Genomic DNA, 23,881 nt, shown 5'->3' with positions numbered 1-23,881 from the left:
AACCTCACACGCACACAGCGACATTTACAGGGTCCTGATGACCTACAAATGGTGTATCCACATTAAATTCATTTGATATTATTAAGGGAAATTGATTAATGTAACTCTGAATAAGTAACTGTACCTTAGGTGTGCCAGAAATACTTACAGATATCTTCCTCCTGCTCTCATTCATATGCTATATGCTACATAGAAACTGAGCCCCTACTATGCCGCGAGCATCTCTGAATTCAAGGGAAATGCACACAGCAGCCTCTTGGGTTGCTGGATAAATGCAGGAGAAACGTGGGAGTCTGTGCATTCCACTCTGGTCATGTCTTAGGGGCACACTATGGGATGTCCAGGAAGGCTGTTGGGCAGGTGTCTACACGGTAAGAAGCTGATCAGGGGGTTAGGACAGGGTGTCGACACACAGAAGGGACCAAGTCCTGGGACCACTGAGCACACGGGAGGGCAGACTGTAGGACCCCACAGCCCCTCAAGTAATGGGGGACATGTAAGAGAATAATCATTACAGGTTATACTAGAGTTATTTCCTAGAAAACGATGAAATTGGAGGTTTAGCCCTGCAGGTGGAGACTCCGGAGCAGCACACTTTTGAGTTCTGATCATTTTCCTGATCGGTTATTGATCGTCTCTGTGCTCGCACTCCCTAGGGGCTCCCACTCCCGCGCACGCGCATGGCAGGATCCTTCGCGCCCCTTCGCAGCTCCTGCGCCCCTTCCGCCAGTCTGCTGCTAACCGAACTGACCGGAACCGCGTGAGAACAAGAGCCAAGCACATGCAGGTGTGTCCTTGGGTAAAATCTCTGATTTTCTCTGACCTTTACCAGAGCTGCTCAGAGGCCTCTCTGGTTCCTCCTTGAATCTTACTAATAATTTACTGGGTGAAGGAGGTCGATGAGAGATCTTCATATAAAAGCAGGTGTTACCGAATATAACGAAATCAGTTCTAAGTGGGGTGATGGGAGTCAAAAGGCACAAAGTCCCAGTTACAGGACAGGAAAGTCCTGCAGACCTCACGCACACGTGACGACCACGGCGAGCAGCACCGCTCGCGATGTTTGAAAGCTGCTGAGCTAGCAAAACTTGAACGTTCTCAACACACGCGCACGCGCACACACACACAAGAATTTAATGATGTGTAGTGACGTATGCTAATTAAACTTACTGTGGTGATCATTTTGCAATCCACACACACAACCAATCACTGTGTTGCACGCCTAAGACTAACACAACATTGTATGTCTAAAAAATCAATATTGGGGGTGAAGGTGTATTACCTGCCCATTAGTGTTAACATTTCCCATGATCAATTCTTTTATATATGCTGACACTTTATTATCAGCTTTCTGTGATCCCCCCCCCCAAAAGGTGCTTATCAGGCCACACCCCTCAGAGGTAGTGACCACCAAAGTGGCCCTTTCCAGGCAAGCAACAACAAGCTCTAAGTCTATTACATGTTTTCAATCCAACTGTTCTGAGCAAATATAAGAAGAGTATGTTCAAATATTTGAAAACACGTACAAGAACATGAACCCTCACTTGAGCAGCATTAATTTGCCCCAATCTTCTTTTTTCCTTTCTTTCTGCAAACTTGGGCCAATTTATGGCCAAATCATGGTCTTATCATGATGTTCCCATTTATTGGGAAACTGCAGATTTTTTGGCTCAACTTATTCTCCAACCCAAACAATAAACTTACATGTTTAAATTTGGAGTCCAACATGGGCCTGCGGGAGCCAGATCTGCAGGTGAGGTGTCTCATTATTTGTTTGCTGGCTTCAGACTTGCCGGATCCTCTTTCTCCACTAAAAGAAACCAGAGAGAGAAAACCCAAGTTTACTGCTTTGGAGAATGTAGTAAAAGATCCAATGGGCAGAGAGGATCCTCAGATACAAAGATGGTGAGGGAATGACTGGCCCTTTGATGCGTGTATGGTATCATCTAACTCTTCCCTTTGATTTGTTCATCCAAAATAGTTAGTACACACGAGCTACGTCACGTGCCCTGTGGTGTTCTAGATGCTGGGACGCCATATGAATTTAACCCCAACATCTTTAGATGCTGGAGCCTCATATCAGTGGGAGGCAAGTCTGCCATCCAATGTCTCACAGGGTAGAGCCACATGTGTAGGTGAATTACAGCAGACAGAGGTCAAGCTGAAAAGAAAGACAATGACGACTTGTCCTCAGCTTTGTAAATGAAGGTAAGTGAGGTGGCCCCAGGGGATGGCCTCTACAGTGGGGATGCATGTCCTAGAGCTCCACCACATGACCTTGCTGAATCTTTCTGAGCCTTCCAGGAAAGACATTCCATCTTCCTCTGGAGACCCATGGGATCTTTCTACACTTCCCTTGTCTTCTCTCCAAAATGAACACAAAGCAAGCAGCTCCTGAAACTAAGTTGTTAAGATGGTCAGATGTGACCAGGCGAGTAAGGTGGATCCTCAGATGGCCAGCTGCCCCTTGAGGCTGCTGTCAGCCTGACGTTCTGCATGTCCAGAACAAACGGACCCTTGCCAAACTTGTTATTAATAAGATAATACTTTTCCTATTTCTCAGGCATGCTTCATAACTCATCAAATTCCTTTTTTAAAGGATTTTAATTTATTTATTTGAGAGAGAGAGAGAATGTGTGTGCGTGTGCAAGCAGGGGCAAGGCAGAGGGAGAGAGAGAATCTCAAGCAGCAATGGCCACGTCACCAAACTGGAAAGAACCAAGATGCCCTTCAACAGATGAATGCATAAGGAAGATGTGGTCCATATACACTATGGAGTATGATGCCTCCATCAGAAAGGATGAATATCCAACTTTTGTAGCAACTTGGACGGGACTGGAAGAGATCATGCTGAGTGAAATAAGTCAAGCAGAGAGAGTCAATTATCATATGGTTTCACTTATTTGTGGAGCATAACAAATAACATGGAGGACAAGGGGAGTTAGAGAGGAGAAGGGAGTTGGGGGAAATTGGAAGGGGAGGTGAACCATAAGAGACTATGGACTCTGAAAAACAATCTGAGGGTTTTGGAAGGGGACGTGGGGGATTGGGTGAGCCTGGTGGTGGGTACTAAGGAGGGCACGTATTGCATGGAGCACTGGGTGTGGTGCATAATCAATGAATTTTGGAACACACACACACACACACACACACAAAATACGTATCTTGGAAGACTGTTAAAGCAATGGATAAGGGAATACATGGAAAGCTCCTTGTGAAGGGTCTGGCACTTACTAAGTTCTCAATAAACATCAGTTATTAATGACCACACTAGTATATATATACACCCCACAATCTCACAATTTTTAAAAAATGTTCCCCTTTTTGGTCAAAGTTAGACTAGACAATCAGACAGATAAGCAGATGAGAACACAGTTGCTTGATTCAAGAATGGTCGGGGCCACCATGCCCCCAGGGCCTCTCCTGTGGGGCTGGGGAGACTTCAGAACAAGGGTGAACACAACCATTTGTGTGTTATTTTGAAAACCAGAGCACGGGGTGTTTGCAAGCCATCCATCTGACCCTCTCTGGAACTTCTGATCACATTAGTCACTTAGAAGTGTATAAATAAGTGCTAACTTAAGTATTTAAATGTCTTTGGGTTCTATCCAGGTGTCCACATTTCCTCTCTCTCATCTCACTCTGATGAGTTGGGCAAAGGTTCACTGATGCATTCAGCCACCAGCTGACACTACTTACTGTAACTTGGGCAAAAGCTGAGGATTTACAGAAGCCCCCTCTGGTACAGGCTGCTCCTAATATGAAATGTAATTCTCAATGCAAGTCTTATTTTAATACCTAAATAGTACTTCAATCCTTTATCAATACATAATCTCACGTCACCTCCATGTCCTGTGCTTCTTGTGTGTGTGTATTTTCGCTTCCATGTAAATAATCATCCTGGGCATCTTGCTATTTAGGAGCTAATGTTTCCATGATATTTCAGTATGAAATACTTCCAGTGTATACTTGGTAAAAGATGAGCGTAGGTAAATAGCGAGAAGCAGGTGAGAAAACCCACAATTGCAGGGTAATCATCTGTATTTTGGTCCGCACCACATCGTGGCGGCTGATCGCGGATGCCTTTCTTTCCCCATGATTCCTGAGGTTTGAAAGCCAAACCACTCTGTTCCCAAGTAGTAAATCTTCAAAATGAATTGAGTTTCAGGTTAAGTGTGTTGATATTGATTCCACCACACTTGGGGCTATTTCTAAGAACAGAGATGTTTCTCCTTGGTAACGAGTCAAATTACTTATTGGAAAGACACGTGGGACCACCAGGTGCTGAGGAAGTCAATGAACATGAACCAAAGGGAAGGAGGAGAAAATCACAGCCAAGCCCCCAGCGCATCACTGCAACATGGGAGGGAGGGCGAGGGGCGGGCTCACCTGAGAATGAAGCACTGGGGCCGCTGCTCCTGGAAAAGCTGGTGAAAGGCTCTCTCGGCGCAGGAGAAGATGTGAGGCGGCAAGGAGGAGCAGGGCTGCCCGGTGCTGCTGAGGTAGAGCTGAGACACCTGCCGGGCAGAGTGGGAGACAGACGTCATGAGAAGGTGCGGGCTTCTCCACCTCAGGACACAGCTGACTCACTCCCAAGATTCAAACGCCAGGGAAGCTCTAGATCTGAAACTCGTCTATAACTACAAACGTTTGGGAAATTATGCCCTTTTCAGCAAGTTTTAAGCATTCACAATGATAAAAGAGAGGCGGGTGTCTGATCTTTCATGACTTGGTTCACAGGCTTGAAATTCTTCTGCTGTCCTTAAGCAGAACAACTCACACACATCCAGTTCGATGGAACCTGTGAAGTAAGCTGCACCTGCGGGGAAGGGCATCACACTCAACGTCTCTCGGCAACATTTCATCTCAGTAACGTGAGCTAGAAGGGTAGAAAGCACTTGCCACTGAAACATGGAAGAACTTATAAACTTCTCAGAAAATCAAAAAATTTCAGGGACAGAGTGACTTATGAGGATTGTCATGGTGCCAGTATGTTTAGTCCTTTTGAGTACCAGTAAATTCTGTTACTTTAGAAGAAACACAGAATGATACGGAGGTGTCTGAGTCATGAAGAAGTATCAGACAAACTTAATTTTTCTTTTACAAAGTAACTGGCCTGTCGCTTCAAGGCTGTTGAGAGTGGGAATCTCATCAGAAGATGGAGGGAAGTGTCCAGACAAGGTCAAGTCTGCTCACCCTGTCATGGCGACCTGGGTCTTTGGCTCTGTGGGCATTACCGGGGCGACAGGAAAGACCTGAACGGGATGTCTTGACCGGAGGATCAGAGTGCATCAGGAGCAATTTCCTGATTCCAGGAGTGGTACAGAGGTTTCACAGGGAATGAATGCCTTTGTTTGCAGGAAATGCACAACCCACGTATTCAAGGTTGATGGGACAGCATGCCAGCAAATCATTTGAAAATGGTTGGAAAAAAAGTTGTTTGTGCTATTTATCTGCAAATTGTTCATATGTTTGAAGTCATTTAAAATCATCGGGGAAATACTTTTTTTTAATAGAATAAATGACCTACAGCTATAAAAAATGATTAGGTGAATCTCACAAACATAATATTGGGTGGCATCTGTCGGGACATGAGAGAACATTCTATAAGATTAAGTACAAAACCAGGTAAAACGAAGCTACACCGTAGAAGTCAGCTCGGTGGTATCTTGGTCAAGGTGCTGGTGATCACAGAGGGGCAAGAGCAGGGCTCCTGGAGTGCGGGATATGTTCTGGATCTGAGGGCTTGTGAAAATCTACCCATCAGGGCACTTAGAAACCCATGTTCACTGTAGCTCAATAAAAACTCCAGAAAGCCCAAATCCACAAATTTCGTGGTTCTGGTGCAGATGCCAGAAGAAGAGATCACGTGGACAAACTAGAGAATTCGACCCACGCCCACACATGGGTGTGGATTGGGTTACGGAAGGGGGATGTTGCATGCATTAGGCATTAAGAATGGGCTGATTTGTAAAGGAAAGGAACGCTGATCTCTATCTCGCGCCAGGTGTGAAAATGAATTCCAGATGAACTTAAGTCTCAATATAAACAGCAAAGCATAAAACATTTACACAAGGTAACAGAAGAATACTCTCATGATTTTGGAATAAGGAACTAGGGTTCCCAAACGCAAATTCTAATGGGAAGGATGAAGCTATATCAAAATCGTATATTTGACAGTTGGTGTTTGACCACAAAGATCATACACACAGTAATACAATAAAAACCAAAGACACAGAGGAGATTAAGCTGTGTCTTATAAACAACTCCTACAAATAAATAAGACTGGAAAGAAAATAGAAAATTAGACAAAAAATACAAACAGAAAAGGATAACGAGTAAACAAGAGAAAAGAAGCAGAAACTCTCTGGTAACCAGGGAAATGCCATTTCAAACAGGAAGGTGACGTATAAAATACTGATAACATTATCAACGGCCTCAAAATAATGGTCATGGTTTACACTGGCTGTGTGCTTGCTGCTGTTCGAAGCACTTGGTATCCATCCAATTCTCTTAGAAATCTATGACTTGGCTATGAGAATATCTTCCTTTTTAAGAGTGAGGAAATTAAAGCAAAGAAGTTAGTAATTGGTCAAAGGTCACATAGCTCATTAGTGGTGATGCTTGGTTTCAAAAGGCAGTTTTCTCCACCACTAGAAACACGCACCGCACTATAGAGAGTTAGTTGTTCAATCGTAACAGAGATTTGGTAACAACTTCTAAACGTAAGGGGGGCTTGACCAGGAATCTCCCTGAAGAAACTCTCGGACCTTCACAAAAAGCACACATGAAATGGTTCTTAGCACTCTTTGCAAGAGCAGAAAACATGCCAATGTAGGGTTTAATGGATGAATATAATGGATTGTGTTTTAATACGATAAAATACTATAGGACATTTAGAATACATTTTTGAGAACTGAAACCATCAACACAAAAAAGCACAAAGGCTAATGAAGATTTGTTTTGTAAAAGGACATAGTTAATAAGTCTGAAAGTATCAGCAATATATCTGAGTGAATTAATATGGAGATATGATAGTATTTGCAGGGATTTTCTGCACATGTACAGTTGTCCCTCTCCTGCCTTTACCATATGGTCTATGTTCCAGGACCCCCAGGGGTTGCCTGAAACCACAGAGAGTGCCAAACCCTATATACATTGTGTTTTCCTATATATACCTAACTATGGTAAAGTTTAATTTATAGGTTGGGCATAGTAAGAGATTACCCATGATAACTAGTAATGAAAAAGAACACTTACAACAATATACTGTAGTAAGTTTTACAGGTGTGGTCTGTCTTTCTCAAAATACATTATTTATTTATTTATTTATTTTAAAGATGTTATTTATTATATCATGACCTGAGCCAAAGGCAGGCTCAAAATACCTCTTTGTCCTGTATACACCCTCTTCTTGGGGTGACGGAAGATGATCAAGTGCAGTGAGTGACGCAGACACGTGACACAGCGTCAGGCTACTACCGACCTTCCGATGCTATGTCAGAAGTAGGATCAGTCCCACCGTGACCCTGACCGCAGTGGGACGACCATATGTGCCTATGTATAGTGAACGTATAAAAGGTTCAATGAGTGGCCCCTGGGGGGCTCAGTCAGTTAAGCACCTGCCTTTGGCTCAGCTCATGATCTCCAGGTCCTGGGATCGAGTCCCACATTGGGCTCCCTGCTCAGCAGGGAGTCTTCTCCCCTCCCTCTGCCTCTTTCCCTGCACATGCATGCTCTCTCTCTCAAATAATTAAACAAATAAAATCTTTTTTTTTAAAAGTGACTGGATGAAAGGATAATAGTTTCGGGAGAGTGGTTGTCATTGCTTATGAAAAGGAATCTGCCTGTGTTCATAGCATACCACACAAACTAATCTAAGACACCATATAATTAAAACAAAGCTTTATTTTCTGTTCTATGCAGGAAACAAATGTTGCAATTGAAGTAGGACGTGAAGTGTTCTTAGCACATCATTATAGCCGTGTCCCAATCTCAGGAGTGTTTGCGAGCAAATAGGACTTCCTTATTTGAAATAGTTCTCAGATTTTTGTATTTTTTAATTATTCCAGAATTTAAAATGGATATCAAAAGAATGAATAATAGTGATGTATACATTGTAACTCATAAACCAACCAGGAAGTTCTAGCCCAGCTCTATTTTCTTGCAGGACAAATTTCTGTTCCTTTTGAATACTTGCACTAATACTATCTCACGTCCCAAGGCCAACATGGGCTTAATCAAATTTTAACAGAATGCTTTTACGATCCATCTGTAAAATCCTGCAGAGAATTTCATTAGATGTTACAAACAAGGAGAGACAGAAGACAGCCAGGAGCATGTGTGACTCCTACTCCGTTTCTTCACATCCTCGGGGTCACATCTACTTTTAAGACCAAGTTTTACTGGACATTAGACATATAAGGGATCTTGGGTATCGATGTTTTCTCATGATAATCAAACTAACACTTCTCAGATCCCTTCTCTTAAGTCCTCTCCTTTCCACATGGTGTCAGACTTTCTGTTGTAGAATATTCCATTGCTATAACCTGGTAATACTTGACTCGATTACCAGGTAACACCTCGTAATAGTTGGTAATTCTGCTAAACGTCAATACTTAGCTTCATAAGGGGTATAAATACAAAACAGTCATTTTAATATAACAGTGCATTTAATTAAAATAGTAATCAATTCTACTTAATTATTTCTATTGAAGCTTGAAGATTTTCACTTATACAGTTTCAGTCTTCTGACAAGCCATGTAACGTTCAGATTGGTTATCCTCACCACCGTCATTTTCATTATTAATATTATTGCACGTTCTCACGGGTCCAGCAACTACCGTCAGCGACCAGCATCCCGATCCCACACGCCTTCTCTCTCCCCTTCACCTTATTCTCTCCCCATCTGCATCATCTGGGAATAAGATTCTGGTCACTGGTAATTTTAAGTGCTTGATTGGAACTCATGGGCGAGATGACATCACATCAGCCTCATTCATGGGCAGGGCACCTCCTTTTGCCCCTGGGCTGGACTCTCTGCTTCTAATGAATAAGGATTGGTTTTTCATTGTTTGTTTGTTTGTTTTGTTTTTATGAATCACCTCTCTGTACTTTCATGCACGGCACCTCTCGGTAAACTGCTGGGAGCTGGCAGAATCCTACCTTGTTCTGAATTCTGAAGCCAACCACGCTGTTCCACAACGGATGAGGGGGCTCCCCAGCCCTCCAGGTCCCCTAACCTGTGGAACCTCCCTGACATTAAGAGGTGGTTGGCTTCATGCTATGGTAAAAATACGTCCCTCTACTTGCCTGATTGGATTACTTACTTATTATCTATATAACTATCCATATAGAGGACATATTCTGGAAAAAAAAAAAAACTTGTGCTTTTGTTTGTTTGTTTGTTTTACAAAGAATCACGTACAATAATAAACAAAATTGCCTCTGGGCTCTACGTTTGTGATGCTGAGAGGAGCTCATCACACATCTGCTCTGAGGTTACATGACCTCGTTTTAAATTTTGTCCCTCCCACTCACAGAAGATTTTAGAAAATTTGTTAATTCTACTGAAGGCTTGGTGTTTTCACCTCCAAAGTGGAAATAATAATTCTTATACTGATTGCATTGCCTTTTGTAAGTAGATGTGATGACAGACGCGGAACTCTTTGCAGCAGACCTACCACATGATGAGCCCTAGACAACGCCAGGTCCTCCTTGCAGCCCCACTCGTCCAGGGGTACAACGCTCCGCTCAGCCCTCAGCTGCGTGCCACACCAGACGTGCAGTGGGAATGTTAGGAGACCAAGAGCAAGCGGGGTCTGACATTTAATGAAGCCCTAAGCCTGACACCCTACACTAGATGCCATTTCACACAGTAGGAGAGCTTAATCTCACCACCAATGGAGGACACGGGTTCTGAGCATTTCTGTGTCCTTGTGTACTCATAAATATGATCTTGAGAAATTATCTCCAGGTCTTTTATCTGGAATGGCATCATTATTTTGCACACTGAGATTTCTAAGTGATACATCTTTGGTTTGTGAAATCCATAGTAAAGGGAACAGTGAGAAATATCTGAGACCAGTCTGACATGGATGTTTGAGGGCCCATGCATACCTATGGCTGATGTGTCCACTCTCATGACATTCACGTGTTCACTGGTTTCCACAATGGCACAAACACCAAGATGTTTATCTTTTCTAATTACTACCTCAACAATGCATTATACCTGTTTTTGTTTGTTTGTTTGTTTGTTTTAAGGATTTTACCGATTTAACAGAGAGAGAGTGTGCCCCTTTACCTGGGGGGTTGGGGGAAGAAAGGGACCCAGAGTGCGAGGCCCCATTCCAGGATCCTAGGATTAAGGCCTGCGCCAAAGTCCACTCAACCAACCGAGCCAGCCAGGTGTCCCTAGACCCGGCTCTTTACTGGCAGCCATCTGCCCTGTCACTGTGGTCTCCCCATCCGTCTTCCCTTCCTCTCCCCTGCCTCTTTCCCTATCCTCTTCCTCTTCCTCCTCCTCCTTCAGTGCTTTCTATTATTTTTCTACCTCATTCTTAAACTTGGTGTGACTCCTAGAAATCTTCTAAAATGAAATATCTATGTGAATTACTCCTGATTTTGCATCCAAGGGAGAACTTCAACATTTCAATTTAACCTCCAAAAACTGTACATTCACCTGAACCTGTTTTTTCCTCATCAATTTTTCTTTTCTTCTTTTTTTTCTTATAGATTCTCCTAGACTCACAGAATCAAAACCTGTATCTTCAAGGGATGCCTTTTCTCTTATTTGTTCCTCAAATGAAATTCTCTGCAGGTTCTTAGTGTCCTTTCAGAAACTCACTCAACCTCTGCCCACTACCACCAGAGTCCCCATACTAGGCTTACTCTTGAATTATTTCAGTGCCTACTAATTATTCTTCCTGCCTAAATGTCTCTTCTTCTCAAACTGATAGCAAAAGACTTATAAACACTATTTGTATTGAACTTGTTTGTTTCCAGTGAGTCTTTATTTTCTAAAATTAAAACTCAAACTCTCTAACTTAGCTTTAAAGTGTAGATCCAAACCAGATTTTCAATTCTTTAACATTTTGAACTTCTTGCTCTTATAAGATTAGTCTGTGCCTTCTTCTAATGATCCTATATTTTTGGTCCCCATAGTTTGACTCTAGACAATTCTTTAAAGTATACTTCCTCTCCCCTTACCATAATCTTATTCATTCCTTAGAATTTGCAACAATCCCATTGTTTTTCCAAGTAATGCCTTCTCAACTTGGGAAGACCTCCTTCCCTCCAACATTCTGACTTGTCAATTAATAGTGTATACTCTCAATACAGGTATCTTGCTGTCCTCATCAACAAGGGAAATCTGATTATGCATTATCTCTAGAATATCAGTGCAGTTTTTAAGGATGAGGAGAAGCTTACTTAGCATCCCCAAATACCTAACATCCTTAATACCTAACATAACATACTGTGTTTAATGGACTCAATAAATGTTTCTTGGTTTGCTGAAGCATTCGTGTTCCTGATCATAACCCTGCTTCTTTTGCAAAGCCTATTCAGAAAGATCTGGCTACTTTTCTCTTTTCTCCTTCTCCCCTACCCCTTACATGTTTAAAATAAGCAAAGTCACTCACCTTCAACATAAATGGGGAGCACAACAGTGCACCCCGCCCTGCTGGTTATACTTCATTTACATCTGTCTGCTTTCTGGCCCCCTGGGTGCCACTCCCCCCAATGACTGTTCGCGTCACATCAACATTGCTTTCGGCTATGGACCACCTCTGGGAGAGGGCTGCTTCCTGCCATGTGTTTGTATTAGTCTCAAAATGCAGTTCAACGTAGAGGCTCTGCATCCATGATTAATGGCCTCCCATGAAATGAATGTTATGCAAAGCTTAACATAACACAGTTAATGGTAATAAAATTAAAGTGAGCTACAGATGATGTTCCTGGATTTGTTTTTCAACATGAAACACAGAAGTCATTCTCCTGGTCTACATAATCTTTATAGATATAATCATATTCAGTATTTCAGTTTCTTCTTTTATTTAACTAATGAGGGAAGAAACTAAACTATCTGAACAGAATTTTTTATTTAAGATAATAAGCATAAACTTGATTACATAATTTCTCAGCATAAAAATAAGGGAAAATTTCTCTTGCATGTCCATAGGATAGCAAGATAACTTGATGTGGTTCAGTATGCAAGTAACTGTCATAAAATCACAAGGTACTAAGGATGCTACAGGGGATGCTCACCCAATGTCTATAATTATATTACATGTTACTACTTGTAGACCAGGAAAGTGCAAACTATTTGATTCTGCAAAATGGAAGTGAATTCCAAAACACCAAACACAGTAAAATCTCATTATGACCTATTAAAAGTGGGCAGTTTTGTTGTAAGCTTTTTATCAGTGCATTATTTTAGCCAAATATATTTATTTTCCTGTTACATTCCATGCCAGAATCCACTGGAATTGATGGATATAAAGGATGATACGTATAGGATATATGTCACATTCACTATTTTAAGTTTTAATGAACCCTTCATGCAAAAATCTCATTGCATCATGTTTTACTCCTACATTAATAGGGAAATATGTCTCTTAATATCTCTCCTTTTCTCCATTAACAAGTATTCCTGAAAGACCTGCAAATACAACACGTTGCTTGAAGCCAGAAAACTATTCCACTACTGATAGCCTAAAAATGAAGAAACCAGAAAATCAGTTTTTTCCACTTGAAATAGAATATAACATGACAAGTAATATTGTACTAAAAGAATTCATTATGTTATATTTTCCTTAATCCTCAGAATTTGACTGCTAGATCTATAGAAGCATTTATATAATAGCTATATATGTATATATTTTATGCAATATCTAAAATTGGCTTTTGTCTCAACATAAGATTCTTTTTGACTCTATGACCCAATGTAATACCATAGATAGAAGCCCAAAACAACACATTAATAGGCAGTTTGAAATAGCAGGAGTTCTCTCTCTTTCTATTGCTGTCTCTCTTAAATTGAAGAATAATGAACTTGGAAAGCATCAAAGATGCAGAAAGCTCAGGCACCTGGGTGGCTCAGTCAGTTAAGTCTCTGCCTTCAGCTCAGGTCACGATCTCAGGGTCCTGGGATGGAGTCCCGCATCAGGGTCCCTGCTCATCAAGGACCTTGCTTCTCCCTCTCCCTCTGCCTCTCCCCTCTGCTCATGCTTTCTCTTGCTATTGCTCTCTCTCTCAAATAAATAAATAAAATCTTTTTTTAAAAAGATGCAGAAAACTGTGGTTAAAGCAAAATTAAAAGTCCCAAATACTTATTTATACAAGGCAGAAAATTGGCAATATAACTATATAATTTAAATGATTATCAAATGAAACTCCAAGAACTTAGAAAGAAGGAGACAATAAAAAGAAAAAGCAGAGATCAAACACATAGAGAATAAATACATAGTAGAAAAAAATTGGGTGAGGAAATGTTTTCTTGGAAAAAATTAATACAATCTAGAAATTCCTAGCAAATTGATTCTAAAAAGTCAGAGAAGGCATACATGACCAACATTGGGAATGGAAAGAAATCACTCGAAATTCTATAAACATTAAAAAAATAAATAGGACTCATGAATAATGATATGCCCCAAACTTTGGAAGAACAGAATCCTTGTAAAACAAAACTATTAAGAACTGACATAAAGGGGCACCTGGGTGGCTCAGTGGGTTAAAGCCTCTCTGCCTTCAGCTCAGGTCATGATCTCAGGGTCCTGGGATCGAGCCCCGCATCAGGCTCTCTGCTCAGCAGGGAGCCTGCTTCCCTTCCTCTCTCTCTGCCTGCATCTCTGCCTACTTGTGATCTCTGTCTGTCAAATAAATAAATAAAATATTTTTAAAAAAAAAAAGAACTGACATAAAAAGAAGTAAAAATACAAACAGTGCATGCCTATTTCATCATCACAGGTCAGGCTGCACTCCTCTGATAGAACTCCTGCGATGACTGCCGGTGACTGCTCTCGTGCTGCCCCAACAGGTGACCACACACTCAGGTGGCCTAAGACTAAGGCTGGGATCAGCCTGAGTGGAGTGAGGACACCTGGCAAAGTGCAGCAGTTTTAAAACAACAGTTCAAGTGACTTTGGCGAGGACTGTGGCTAGGACAGTGAGTGGGGCACTCTGTCTCAGGGGAGGTTTCTTAAGAATTCTTCATTGATTCCTTGGGAGCTTAAAGCAGGTGTTCTCTCTCCCTTTCCCTCCAACCTCTCTCCTGCCGCCTTTCCCTCCAACACCTAAGAGCATGTCCCTCTTCAGGAACACATGCCTGCTCCCCTTGCCTCTTTGTCATGCTCCTGCTCCCTATTAAGGATTCTGCTTTCACTGGAACCAGCTTGTGCTCACAAAAAACAAAAAAAAAAAAAAAAAAAAAAAAAAAAGAGAGAGCTGCACAATGATGTTTCTTGATCGACTACTACTTGAAAATTATGTCGTGTTTTCAGTTATCTGGAATAATTTTCCAAAAGAAATTTCTCTTTTAATTTTGGGAGTCTCATCATTGAAAGTGGAAAGTCATTTGGAAAAATGCATAAAATTCTATATTGTCCTTTCTCATTTTCATTGTTTTAACTTCATAAAACGATTCTGAAAGAAGTGATGATGTTGAAATAAGGACGGTAAGCTGCCTGATCTTGAATTAGTCAAGAAGGTATGGAAAGTAGAGTCATGTATTGTTTAATTTTAGAAGTTTGTCTAGTAACTACAATTGGAGTAAAATGACACATTATAAGTGCAAAGGCATTTTTGATAAGATCACATTCTTTTCCATTTTTGTCTCAGAACAAATGAAAGTCATTATTATGCAAATATCAATTTAGAATTTTCTGAGAAGTTTGACTTTACTTATTGTTTTGGGCTTTCTTCTGAACCATTTGATGCGGATAGGTATGTCTGGTGAGCATCATTCCACATTTTTAAATGATATTTTAAATTTCATACTCACCATTGTGGAATAAATTGGAAGCTCTTTGAATGGGTTGACAAGCAAGAGGATATCTCCAATAAAAGTCTGTTAAAAGAAAAGGATAAAAATAGTTGGGGGACTGTATAAAGAGAACACTTAAAATTAAAAGTGATATAACTTTAAAATCACTGTACATAATATAGAAAATAAATAAAGTCCATACTTCAACATTTTGTGAGCTATTTTAAAAGTTTGTAAATAAAGTTTGTAAATAAAGAAATAGAAAAGTCAAATTGAAATAAAGTAAAACATATATGCTTGATTCATTAAACATGTAACAAGTGAAATGATAGGATTCTAAGAAAGCTTTTCTTAAAGGGGTTTTGTGAGAATCAGACTAAATAAAAAATATAAAATTAAAACATGTGGCAAAATATACTGAAGGAAATAAATGTGGTAATGAGTTCTATGGTGCTACAGAAGATGCACAATTGAAAAATGAATAAAGCACAGGAAGCAAATAAAAATACTTTCTAATATAAAAAAGGACAAGGAATGAGATATAAAAGCACAAAAAAACAGATGGAATAAATAGAAATCAAGGATTAAATAATAGATTTAAATTCCCCCAAATCAGAAATTACATCAAATGTAAAGCTACTAAATGTTCTTAAGGATGAAGATTATGAACTAGATTGAAGTACTCTCTATAGATTAAGAAAATCTGCAAGTGAAGGGTAAAGCAGGGTACACCTGCAAACAATAAGAACAGGACAAATGTGGTTTAGCAACACTCAATTCACACACACACACACACACACACACACACACAATAAAAGGGATATAAATGAGCATTTCACAATGATAAAATATTAAATCAACCAGGAAGATATAGCATTTAAAATTTCTATGAGACTAAAATCAAGCACAAAATATATGAAGCAAAAACAGCTGTAAGGAGAAAGATTAATTCACAATGACAGAGGGAATTTTAAACAATTTTTTTCTTAGTAACTCATGGAATAAGCAGATACAATTTTGAAATAAATAATTACCAAGTGATTCATTGACTCATATACAACACTGTTACCAAACAATTGCAGAATATACATTCTTTGAAATTGAACACAGGTCAGTTTCATTACATGTAAAGGACATGAACCACATAGGGTAGGATCTCTGATCATGCCAGAATTATAATAATGGATATCTAGAAAATCACCAAATGTTTGGGAATTCTATGATGCATCTGCAAATAACCTATGAGCCAAAAAATGAGCTGCAATGCAAAAGAGAAGATATTTTGATTATAACATATCCTAATTTGTGAGATGCAACCAAAGATATACTTAGTATAGAAATGATTATCTGATATGCTATTTATAATGTTAAAAAAGAAGGAAGGCTGGTAATTATGATCTAAGTATACTTTTTGAAGAGCTCATCAAATTACATCAAAATATAAAGAAATAAAATCAGTATAACAGCAGAAATTAATGGACTAGAAACGAAAGTCAAAAGGTGGTCTTTTGAATAGTGTAATAAAATGTTGAGTACCCTAACAAGATTGAGAAAACAAGACAAAATGCACAAACTACTGGTATCCTAAATATGACATTGCTACAGACAACACAGACATGAAAACAGCTGAAGAGATACTGGGAATCCCATTTTAGCCATGATGGATATTTAGATAATGTGGACGACAACCAACACAATAAGATACAGAACATCTGACTAGTTACTTTTTTTTCTGTAAAAGAAATTTGAATCTATGTCTAAAAACCTTTCCACAAAGAAAATTTAAACTTCACTGGTGAATTCTTCCCAACATTCATGAACAAAAAAGCAAAATGAGCAAATATACATTGCTCCAGAAAATAATAGTAGAGAAAACACCAAAGTAGTGTATTGAAAGAAAGGAAGATTACAGGCACTTCTCTTCCATAAAGTACATGCAAAAACCCTGACAAACTATTGGCAAATTAAATCCAGTAATACATTCAACAGATAATCTGCTTCAACCAGCTCGGATTTGTTCTAGTAACATAAGGTTGGCTTCATATTACTAAGTCAACTCTTGTAATTTATAATACTAAAAAGTGAAGGAAAAAAGCCATATGATCATCTCAAAATAGACTCAACAGTCAAAAAACTTTTCATAGCATTCAGTGCTTACTAATTAAAAATAATAATTTTTAAAACTATAAATATAAAGAACTGCCTCAATCTAATGAAATTTAACCACACCTATGGCAGAGCTACTGCGAACAACTTGTTTAATGATAAAACATCGAAAGCTCTTCCCTGAGATCCAAAATGAGATAGGGATGCCTATTTTAGCTTATTGTTACCTCCCATCATTTTTTTATTATTTTTTAAAGATTTTATTTATTTATTTGACAGAGAAATCACAAGTAGGCAGAGAGGCAGGCAGAGAGAGAGAGAGGAGGAAGCAGGCTCCCTGCTGAGCAGAGAGCCCGATGCGGGACACGATCCCAGGACCCTGAGATCATGACTTGAGCCGAAGGCAGCGGCTTAACCACTGAGCCACCCAGGCGCCCCCATCATCTTTTTATTAAGAGGGCCATCCCGTGAAATAAAACAAGAGTAAGGAAACTGTCAAGATTTAAGACAAAAATAAAAGTCATTATATACTATATGCGGTATATGCAGAGCATCCAAAAGAATCTCCATTTAAATTAATATTTACATATGAACTTAGTAAATTGGGCAGAAAAAACATGAATTTCCCAATGAAATTATATCCCTATATTTGCAATACACCATAAAAAATGAAATTTGCTTGCTATTTTCAGTAAGAAAATAACATTTCTTATAGCGTCAGAGTTTGAAAGAGGCCTAGAAACAGATCTACTATAAAAGGTCAAGACTTCTACACCGAAAATTTTTAAATGTCCCAGAGAAAGGAGGGATATTAACCCTCCATGATATATAGAGCACTTCTCTAGATCAAGATTTATTATCTGCTTTAGTGATTAAGATAGCTCAGTACTGGTTTAGGCACAAACGAATCCATACAACAGAAGACAGACCCACTTGCCAGGGTCATCTGGTCACCAACCACAGAGACGCCATGGCAATGCAGCAGTGGGAGTCTACACGGGGAAACATTAAGACCAAGGTCTGTGGTGGGAGTGTATCCACTATGAGAAAGTGTTTCATTGTATTTACTCAGGCTGGAGGTACCTGCAACGCTGGCGGTCCAAGGCTCGGTTCACGCCCCACGAAAATAGCTGTATGCTGTCTCATGGAAATATTTGTGTACACATGTTGCCAAAAAGGGACCAAGATGGTTTATAACAGTATCACCCACAAAATTCACGTAATTGTAACAGCAGAATTCAATCACCGAACAGTGGAGACAACTCCAGTGTTCTTCCACTGTAGAGTAAATAAATAAATGAGCATATATCCACACAGCAGCTGATTTTAGAGGAGTAAAAATCAGCTAGTGCTGCAAGGAATAGGATAGACGGTTATCAGAAACACAACAACGAATCAAAGTGGGCAAGGGTGCCTGGGTGGCTCAGTTGGTTAAAAGACTGCCTTCAGCTCAGGTCATAATCTCAGGGTCCTGGGATCGAGCCCCACATCGGGTTCCCTGCTCAGTGGGGAGTCTGCTTCTCCCTCTCCCTCTCCTGCTCTCTCACTTGTGCTCTCTCTCATATAAATGAATAAAATCCTTAAAAGGAAAGAAAGAAAGAAAGAGAGCAGACACAAAAGAGAGCACACTGGGTGAGTCCTTTTATATGAAGTCCAGAAACAACAACAACAACAACAACAAAAAGAAACAAAACAAATCTGTACCTATATATGCCAAAATCTTTTGTGATGGGTAGGGTAAACTGAGGAAGGGGCTTCTTACTATTCCATTTCTTTATGAAGCTGCTGGCTACCTAGGCATGTTCACCAAATGAAAATTCATGAAACCATACACCCCTGAGTGGTGTGTGACTCTTTACATGTTGTGATTCAAGACAACATTGACTTCAATGGAAGGACTGGCCAGGATTCTATAGCCAAGTAAAGGAGAAAAGAAAAGTAAAATGATTGAACCAAATGGGAACCTTTGTACTGAAGTATCTGAAAATTACTCAGAAAAATGAAGAAAAAAAGTAGACTGAGGGAGAAAGGAGAAATCTGCTAAGGAAGGAAAAATATGCATCCAAATATGCTTCTAAATTGCACTTTTCTATTGAGATATAATTTTTATTTTGATCTAATTAATGAAGGAATCTGAGACTGTCTTTGCAAATGTATTTTGTGATGAACAACAACAAAAAATATTCTAGAAAAGTGTGATCTGCGTGTTAACAATGGACTCCTAACATACGAGTTTATACAGGTTTATGCCATATTCTCAAGAGGCTGCTTTGATGAAAGGTAATGCTGTAAATGTTTTGCAGAGAAAGAATTTTTTTTTTAATTTAGAAAACTACAGATTTCCTTTTCCTCATCTTTCTAAACTATCGCTGTTTTACTCTTACTAGCTCACACATGTTAAGAGCTCCCCAGGGTCTATAAGCTTGAGTGGAATGACAGGGAATGGCACGAAAGGGATTGTATATGGCGGGTGCGTCTTCGGATTCCAGGCTAGGGGGCAGTGTCATCTGGGGGGAAATGCGTCTGTCCTCCTAATTTCAAATAGCCTCCTACTGAGAGATACTTCAGCTTCTGACACAAGCTGGTCAACTTTAGCCTCCTGAGCTGCCCCTACAAAAAAGACCTACTAAACCCCAGTGGGGCCCCTGGAGGGGAATGTTCAGTTAGTAAGTGGCTCAGCTGAGCCACGCTGCCTACCTAGCTAACCAGATGTAGCAGGAGCCTGGGTTTATTTGGGGGGTTTCTTTCTTTATGAGTGTTGAGTCCCACCAGTTGTGGTTACGAAGAGAATATTCCCTTCACGTTTATGTGCCATCCAAAAGAAACTTGATTGTGTATTCTATTTCCGCTGTCCTATGTGACAGTGATTATTCAGAGAAAGAAATGCCTCTATTCTCTGCATTATTTAGCAAGTAAATGTCTCAATTCTTACAATTCATTTTGTTGGATGGTTTGGGCTCATCCTTCTGCTACGCGCTATGTGGAACCTTTGCAATCTGACATCCACATGAAATAATATATATGTACTTAGAGAAAAGGGCAAGTTATGTTTGCTCCTGGGTTTCGGCAAGGAAAGAGAAAGGGAAAGGGGGGGAAAGGGAAGGCGACTTACCGACTTTCTCGAAAGATCATCTTATTAACTAGTCAGATTACAGCAAGAAGAGATGAAAATGCCGGTTAGACATTACTTTAGCAGACACGTGTTATGTTGGCCCTGATGGGCGATGGCAGCAGTGGAGGGCCCCTCTGTGTACATTCTGAAAGGAGGGCTGCTAAGATTTGCAGGAGAGTCAGATGTGGGACACCAAAGAGGGATCAGTCCCGACACTCGAACCAGGCACTTCAGCCTGAACCTGGGAGAAGAGTAAGAGGGCCGGGGAGGGGCGTGTCGGGGGAGTGGGCGTGGAGGTCCGCAGACCATCTCTGAACACACCAGCCACTGAAACCAGTGGGTTTTTGTATTTGTGGGAAGGAGCACTTCTGTTTCCAGTGCATCATGAACTGATACTTTTGTAAAATGTGATAAAAGTGAATTCCTGTAAATATGGCATTGAAAAAGACAAAGACCCACAAAATGCAAACCTGGATTCTTATTAGACTCAACAGACAGCAACAAAACCGTCAACTTGTCATAAGAGGTTCTAAATGCTTACTCTCACAGCAGAATGGTAATAAAAAGTTCATACTTCCAATGGTCCACAGGTTACACTTTAAGAATCACTTGTTATTATTCAATCAATAATGGTTAAGTGGCTTGTCTATGCATTAAAGGCACGTTCAAATAACCTGGCTTAGAGCACTCATCACAAAATTGATCTGACACGATTAAGCTCTTCCATATTTCAGGTGTGGGAGAGGAAAAGCATGTCTCCTGCAGCGGCAAATGTGCATTTGATGTGAACTTTAGCAAAGCAGGATCCGGAAAGGAAGAGAAACCCAGTGGGCAGAAATGACCTAAGAAGATGGCCCAGTGTGGGGAGGACTTGGAGCCGTGATTCTGATAAACAGATCGGAAGTACTTGTCCCTTGAGATGGGAAAGTGCTTGACCAGGCCTCCCAGGGAGCAAACCCAGTATGGATGGATCCCAGCATCTAGCACAGCACTGGACACCATCAAATCACCAGTGAGGGAGATCATCACGAGCCCTGAGAAGATCCACTGTGACTTCATCAGAAAGGGCTGGGGAGGTTTACTTAAAGATTGAAGAACTCCCAGTGGGAGTTTATAAAGCTAAGTGTTTATTCCATGGGGTAGAAAGAAAAGCTTAGGGGGAGGAAAAACAGCCCAAGGAAAATCCTGACACAGGCAGAAGGGCTGTCGCCCGGGGGCTGAGAGCATCAGCTTGTATCTGGGGCCCAGATCGTGTATGAAGATTGCGGCCATCTTCCCGTGAGAAGTGACACGCCACAGAGATGCTCTGAGACTGGGAGTGTTAAGATCACATTTGTTCATGATAAGAATGACTCTAGCTCCTGGTGAGATCAGACTGAAAGGGAACAAGGTCTCCTCGGCAGGTCAGGAGGCTGTTGAGAAGAGATGGCGAAGGCCTTGATGAGGACTGCGACCACCGGGGTGAGGGTAGGTCACGTGGACGTTGGGGAGACAGAGGCACTGGAGAAGCATGCAGGAAATAAAGAAACACAACACAATTCAAGCAATGGCCTTCTGATAACTCAGTAAGAAGGTAGGGAGGAGGAGGAGGACGTAGAGGAGAAGGATCTGCACCACGTTGGCAAAGGTGAGAAGATGGAATAAAACTAACACACAAATAACGGGGCCGTCCCAGAGAGTGGAGTCATCAGCTTTCACCACTTTATGCCAAGGACTCAATCCCGCTCATTTTGATAGAAGCATTTAATTCTAAGTGTATTTACGGTGGCAGGCAATTTATCCAAGCATTAAGATGCTGCACTGAATTTTCATAGGCTAATCAGCACCTGACGATTTATTACTTATAAGCAAATCTCAGACTTAGCATTTACATGAAAATTACTTAATCAATTTCTCAGTAGACTGGGGGGGGGGGGAAGAGTGTTATCAAAAAGAATTAGCACATATGGGCATCATCAGATTTCTCTACAGACGTTCTGATTGAATTGCTTTCAGCTGAATATCACAAACTCAAGCAGAGGGAGACAGACCGACGGACAGAGATGGGGACTGAGACGACGTGGTGTCTAAACTGTTCTGCATGTCGGATGAAATAGCACATATAAAGCGAGGCTAGAAGCACAGCAGATTGATTCTCTGGTTATTTGTCATCTGAGTCATACATTCATATCCTGCTATCAGAGTTTGGTGTATAGATTATTTACTTGACAAACAAAGCATTTCCTGATAACTTAAAGGGACGACAGACTCCTTTCATGCACAAAGGACAACACCCTCCCAGCCCAGTGCCCTCTCGCTCTCCAGATCCAGCAGGCTAAGTAAAGTACAGGAAACAAACAGCCGTTTTAGAAGTGACTTGCAGATCCTCCGGTTTCTAGCAAGATCTTCCACAGCAACCTCGACAACAGGAAAGCCATCAGCCCGCAGGATATTAACTTTCACTTAACAGCTCTGAAATTTGGATCTTTGCTGAACTTGCTTTAGAACTGAATCAGAATGAAGCCGAACGCTGAGAAATCAACCTTACGCTATCAGCAAGACCAGAAACAATGGTAAGCCCTCTCCTTGTGACGTCGGCAGCACAGAGCGGGGACATCGGCAGCAAGACAAAGCAGCACCCAAGGCCGGCTCAAGGGCACTTACGTATATCTGATTGTTCCCAAAGCGCTTCTGAATCTCGTAAAGCAGGGTGCCGTCGTTCAGCTCACTGAGCGTCGCCAGGTCATCGCTGGGAGCGGGAGGCATCAGCTTGACCTGGGAAGACAAACAAAAAGATCAATTCTAATTGCTTTCCAATCAACTCTCTTCACAGTTGGATGTTCCATTTCCTATTCATGTCAAACGCTTAGAGACCACGTGAGTTTGAAACCATTATTAAAAAACGAGATGGTGGGCTGTCTGGGTGGCTCAGTGGGTGAAGCCTCTGCCTTCAGCTCAGGTCATGATCTCAGGGTCCCGCATTGAGCTCTCTGCTAGCCAGGGAGCCTGCTTCCTCCTTCCTCTCTCTCTTTCTCTCTCTGCTTGCCTCTCTGCCTACTTGTGATCTCTGTCTGTCAAATAAATAAAAATCTTAAAAAAAAAAAAAAAAAGAGATGGTTCACGTAGAAGGAACAAAAAAATTCCAAAGCCACAGAGAGAGGTCTTCAGATGACAGTTTCTGTCCTGTGCCCACAACTGTGCACGAGTGCTCGCACTCACGCTAACCCCAAAACCCCCAGTGCCATCTTCCGTCCTGCAAAGGCATCAGTCTGCCAGAACCATTCCAGCACGTTGACTTTCCTAGTCCCCACTTGAAACGTAGACAGCTCTGAGCTGCCCTGCGTCCTCTACGCCCGGCAGCTGAAAAGCTCACGTGTCTGCAGTGTTTCCAAAGCTAAAGCAGAACTTCTCCCATTACTGGTGTTGGCATGCTGAAGGAGCCGGTGAGCCTGGAATGTAGCTTCCGCACACATGGGGGAGGAGGCCAGATTTTGAAAGACTCTAGAATTTTGGCTCGGGATTTTTATTCTTCTCTACATGACTCCTACCATGAAAGTAGCTGTGAGAGTCAGAGAATTCTGTCATAAAGAAAAACACGATACCCTGTGATAGAGTTATAAAACTGCCAAATATTTCAACTAAAAAAGATGAATTTGGATGATTTAATTGGGCAAAAACCTATAATTTGCAAGTTCAGAATG

At 41.0% G+C, this 23,881-nt stretch overlaps 1 protein-coding gene across 3 annotated transcripts in view; it reads right to left on the bottom strand.

Annotated features, from left to right (window-relative positions):
- Positions 1–23,881, bottom strand: part of MYO16 (myosin XVI) — a 574,710-nt gene that overhangs the window by 271,562 nt on the left and 279,267 nt on the right. For all 3 annotated transcript variants that reach the window (XM_082701002.1, XM_082701003.1, XM_082701004.1), the window contains exons 11-14: positions 22,845–22,955; positions 15,002–15,067; positions 4,390–4,517; positions 1,705–1,810 (exon numbers count right to left, since the gene is read on the bottom strand). In XM_082701002.1, the coding sequence (XP_082557128.1) occupies positions 1,705–1,810; positions 4,390–4,517; positions 15,002–15,067; positions 22,845–22,955 (411 nt within the window). The remainder of the gene's footprint in view (positions 1–1,704; positions 1,811–4,389; positions 4,518–15,001; positions 15,068–22,844; positions 22,956–23,881) is intronic.

Source organism: Mustela nivalis, assembly GCF_964662115.1.
Source record: "Mustela nivalis genome assembly, chromosome: 15".
NCBI lineage: Eukaryota > Metazoa > Chordata > Mammalia > Carnivora > Mustelidae > Mustela > Mustela nivalis.
The sequence above is the reverse complement of the archived record's forward strand: the minus strand, read 5'-3'. Positions and strand labels throughout refer to the sequence as shown.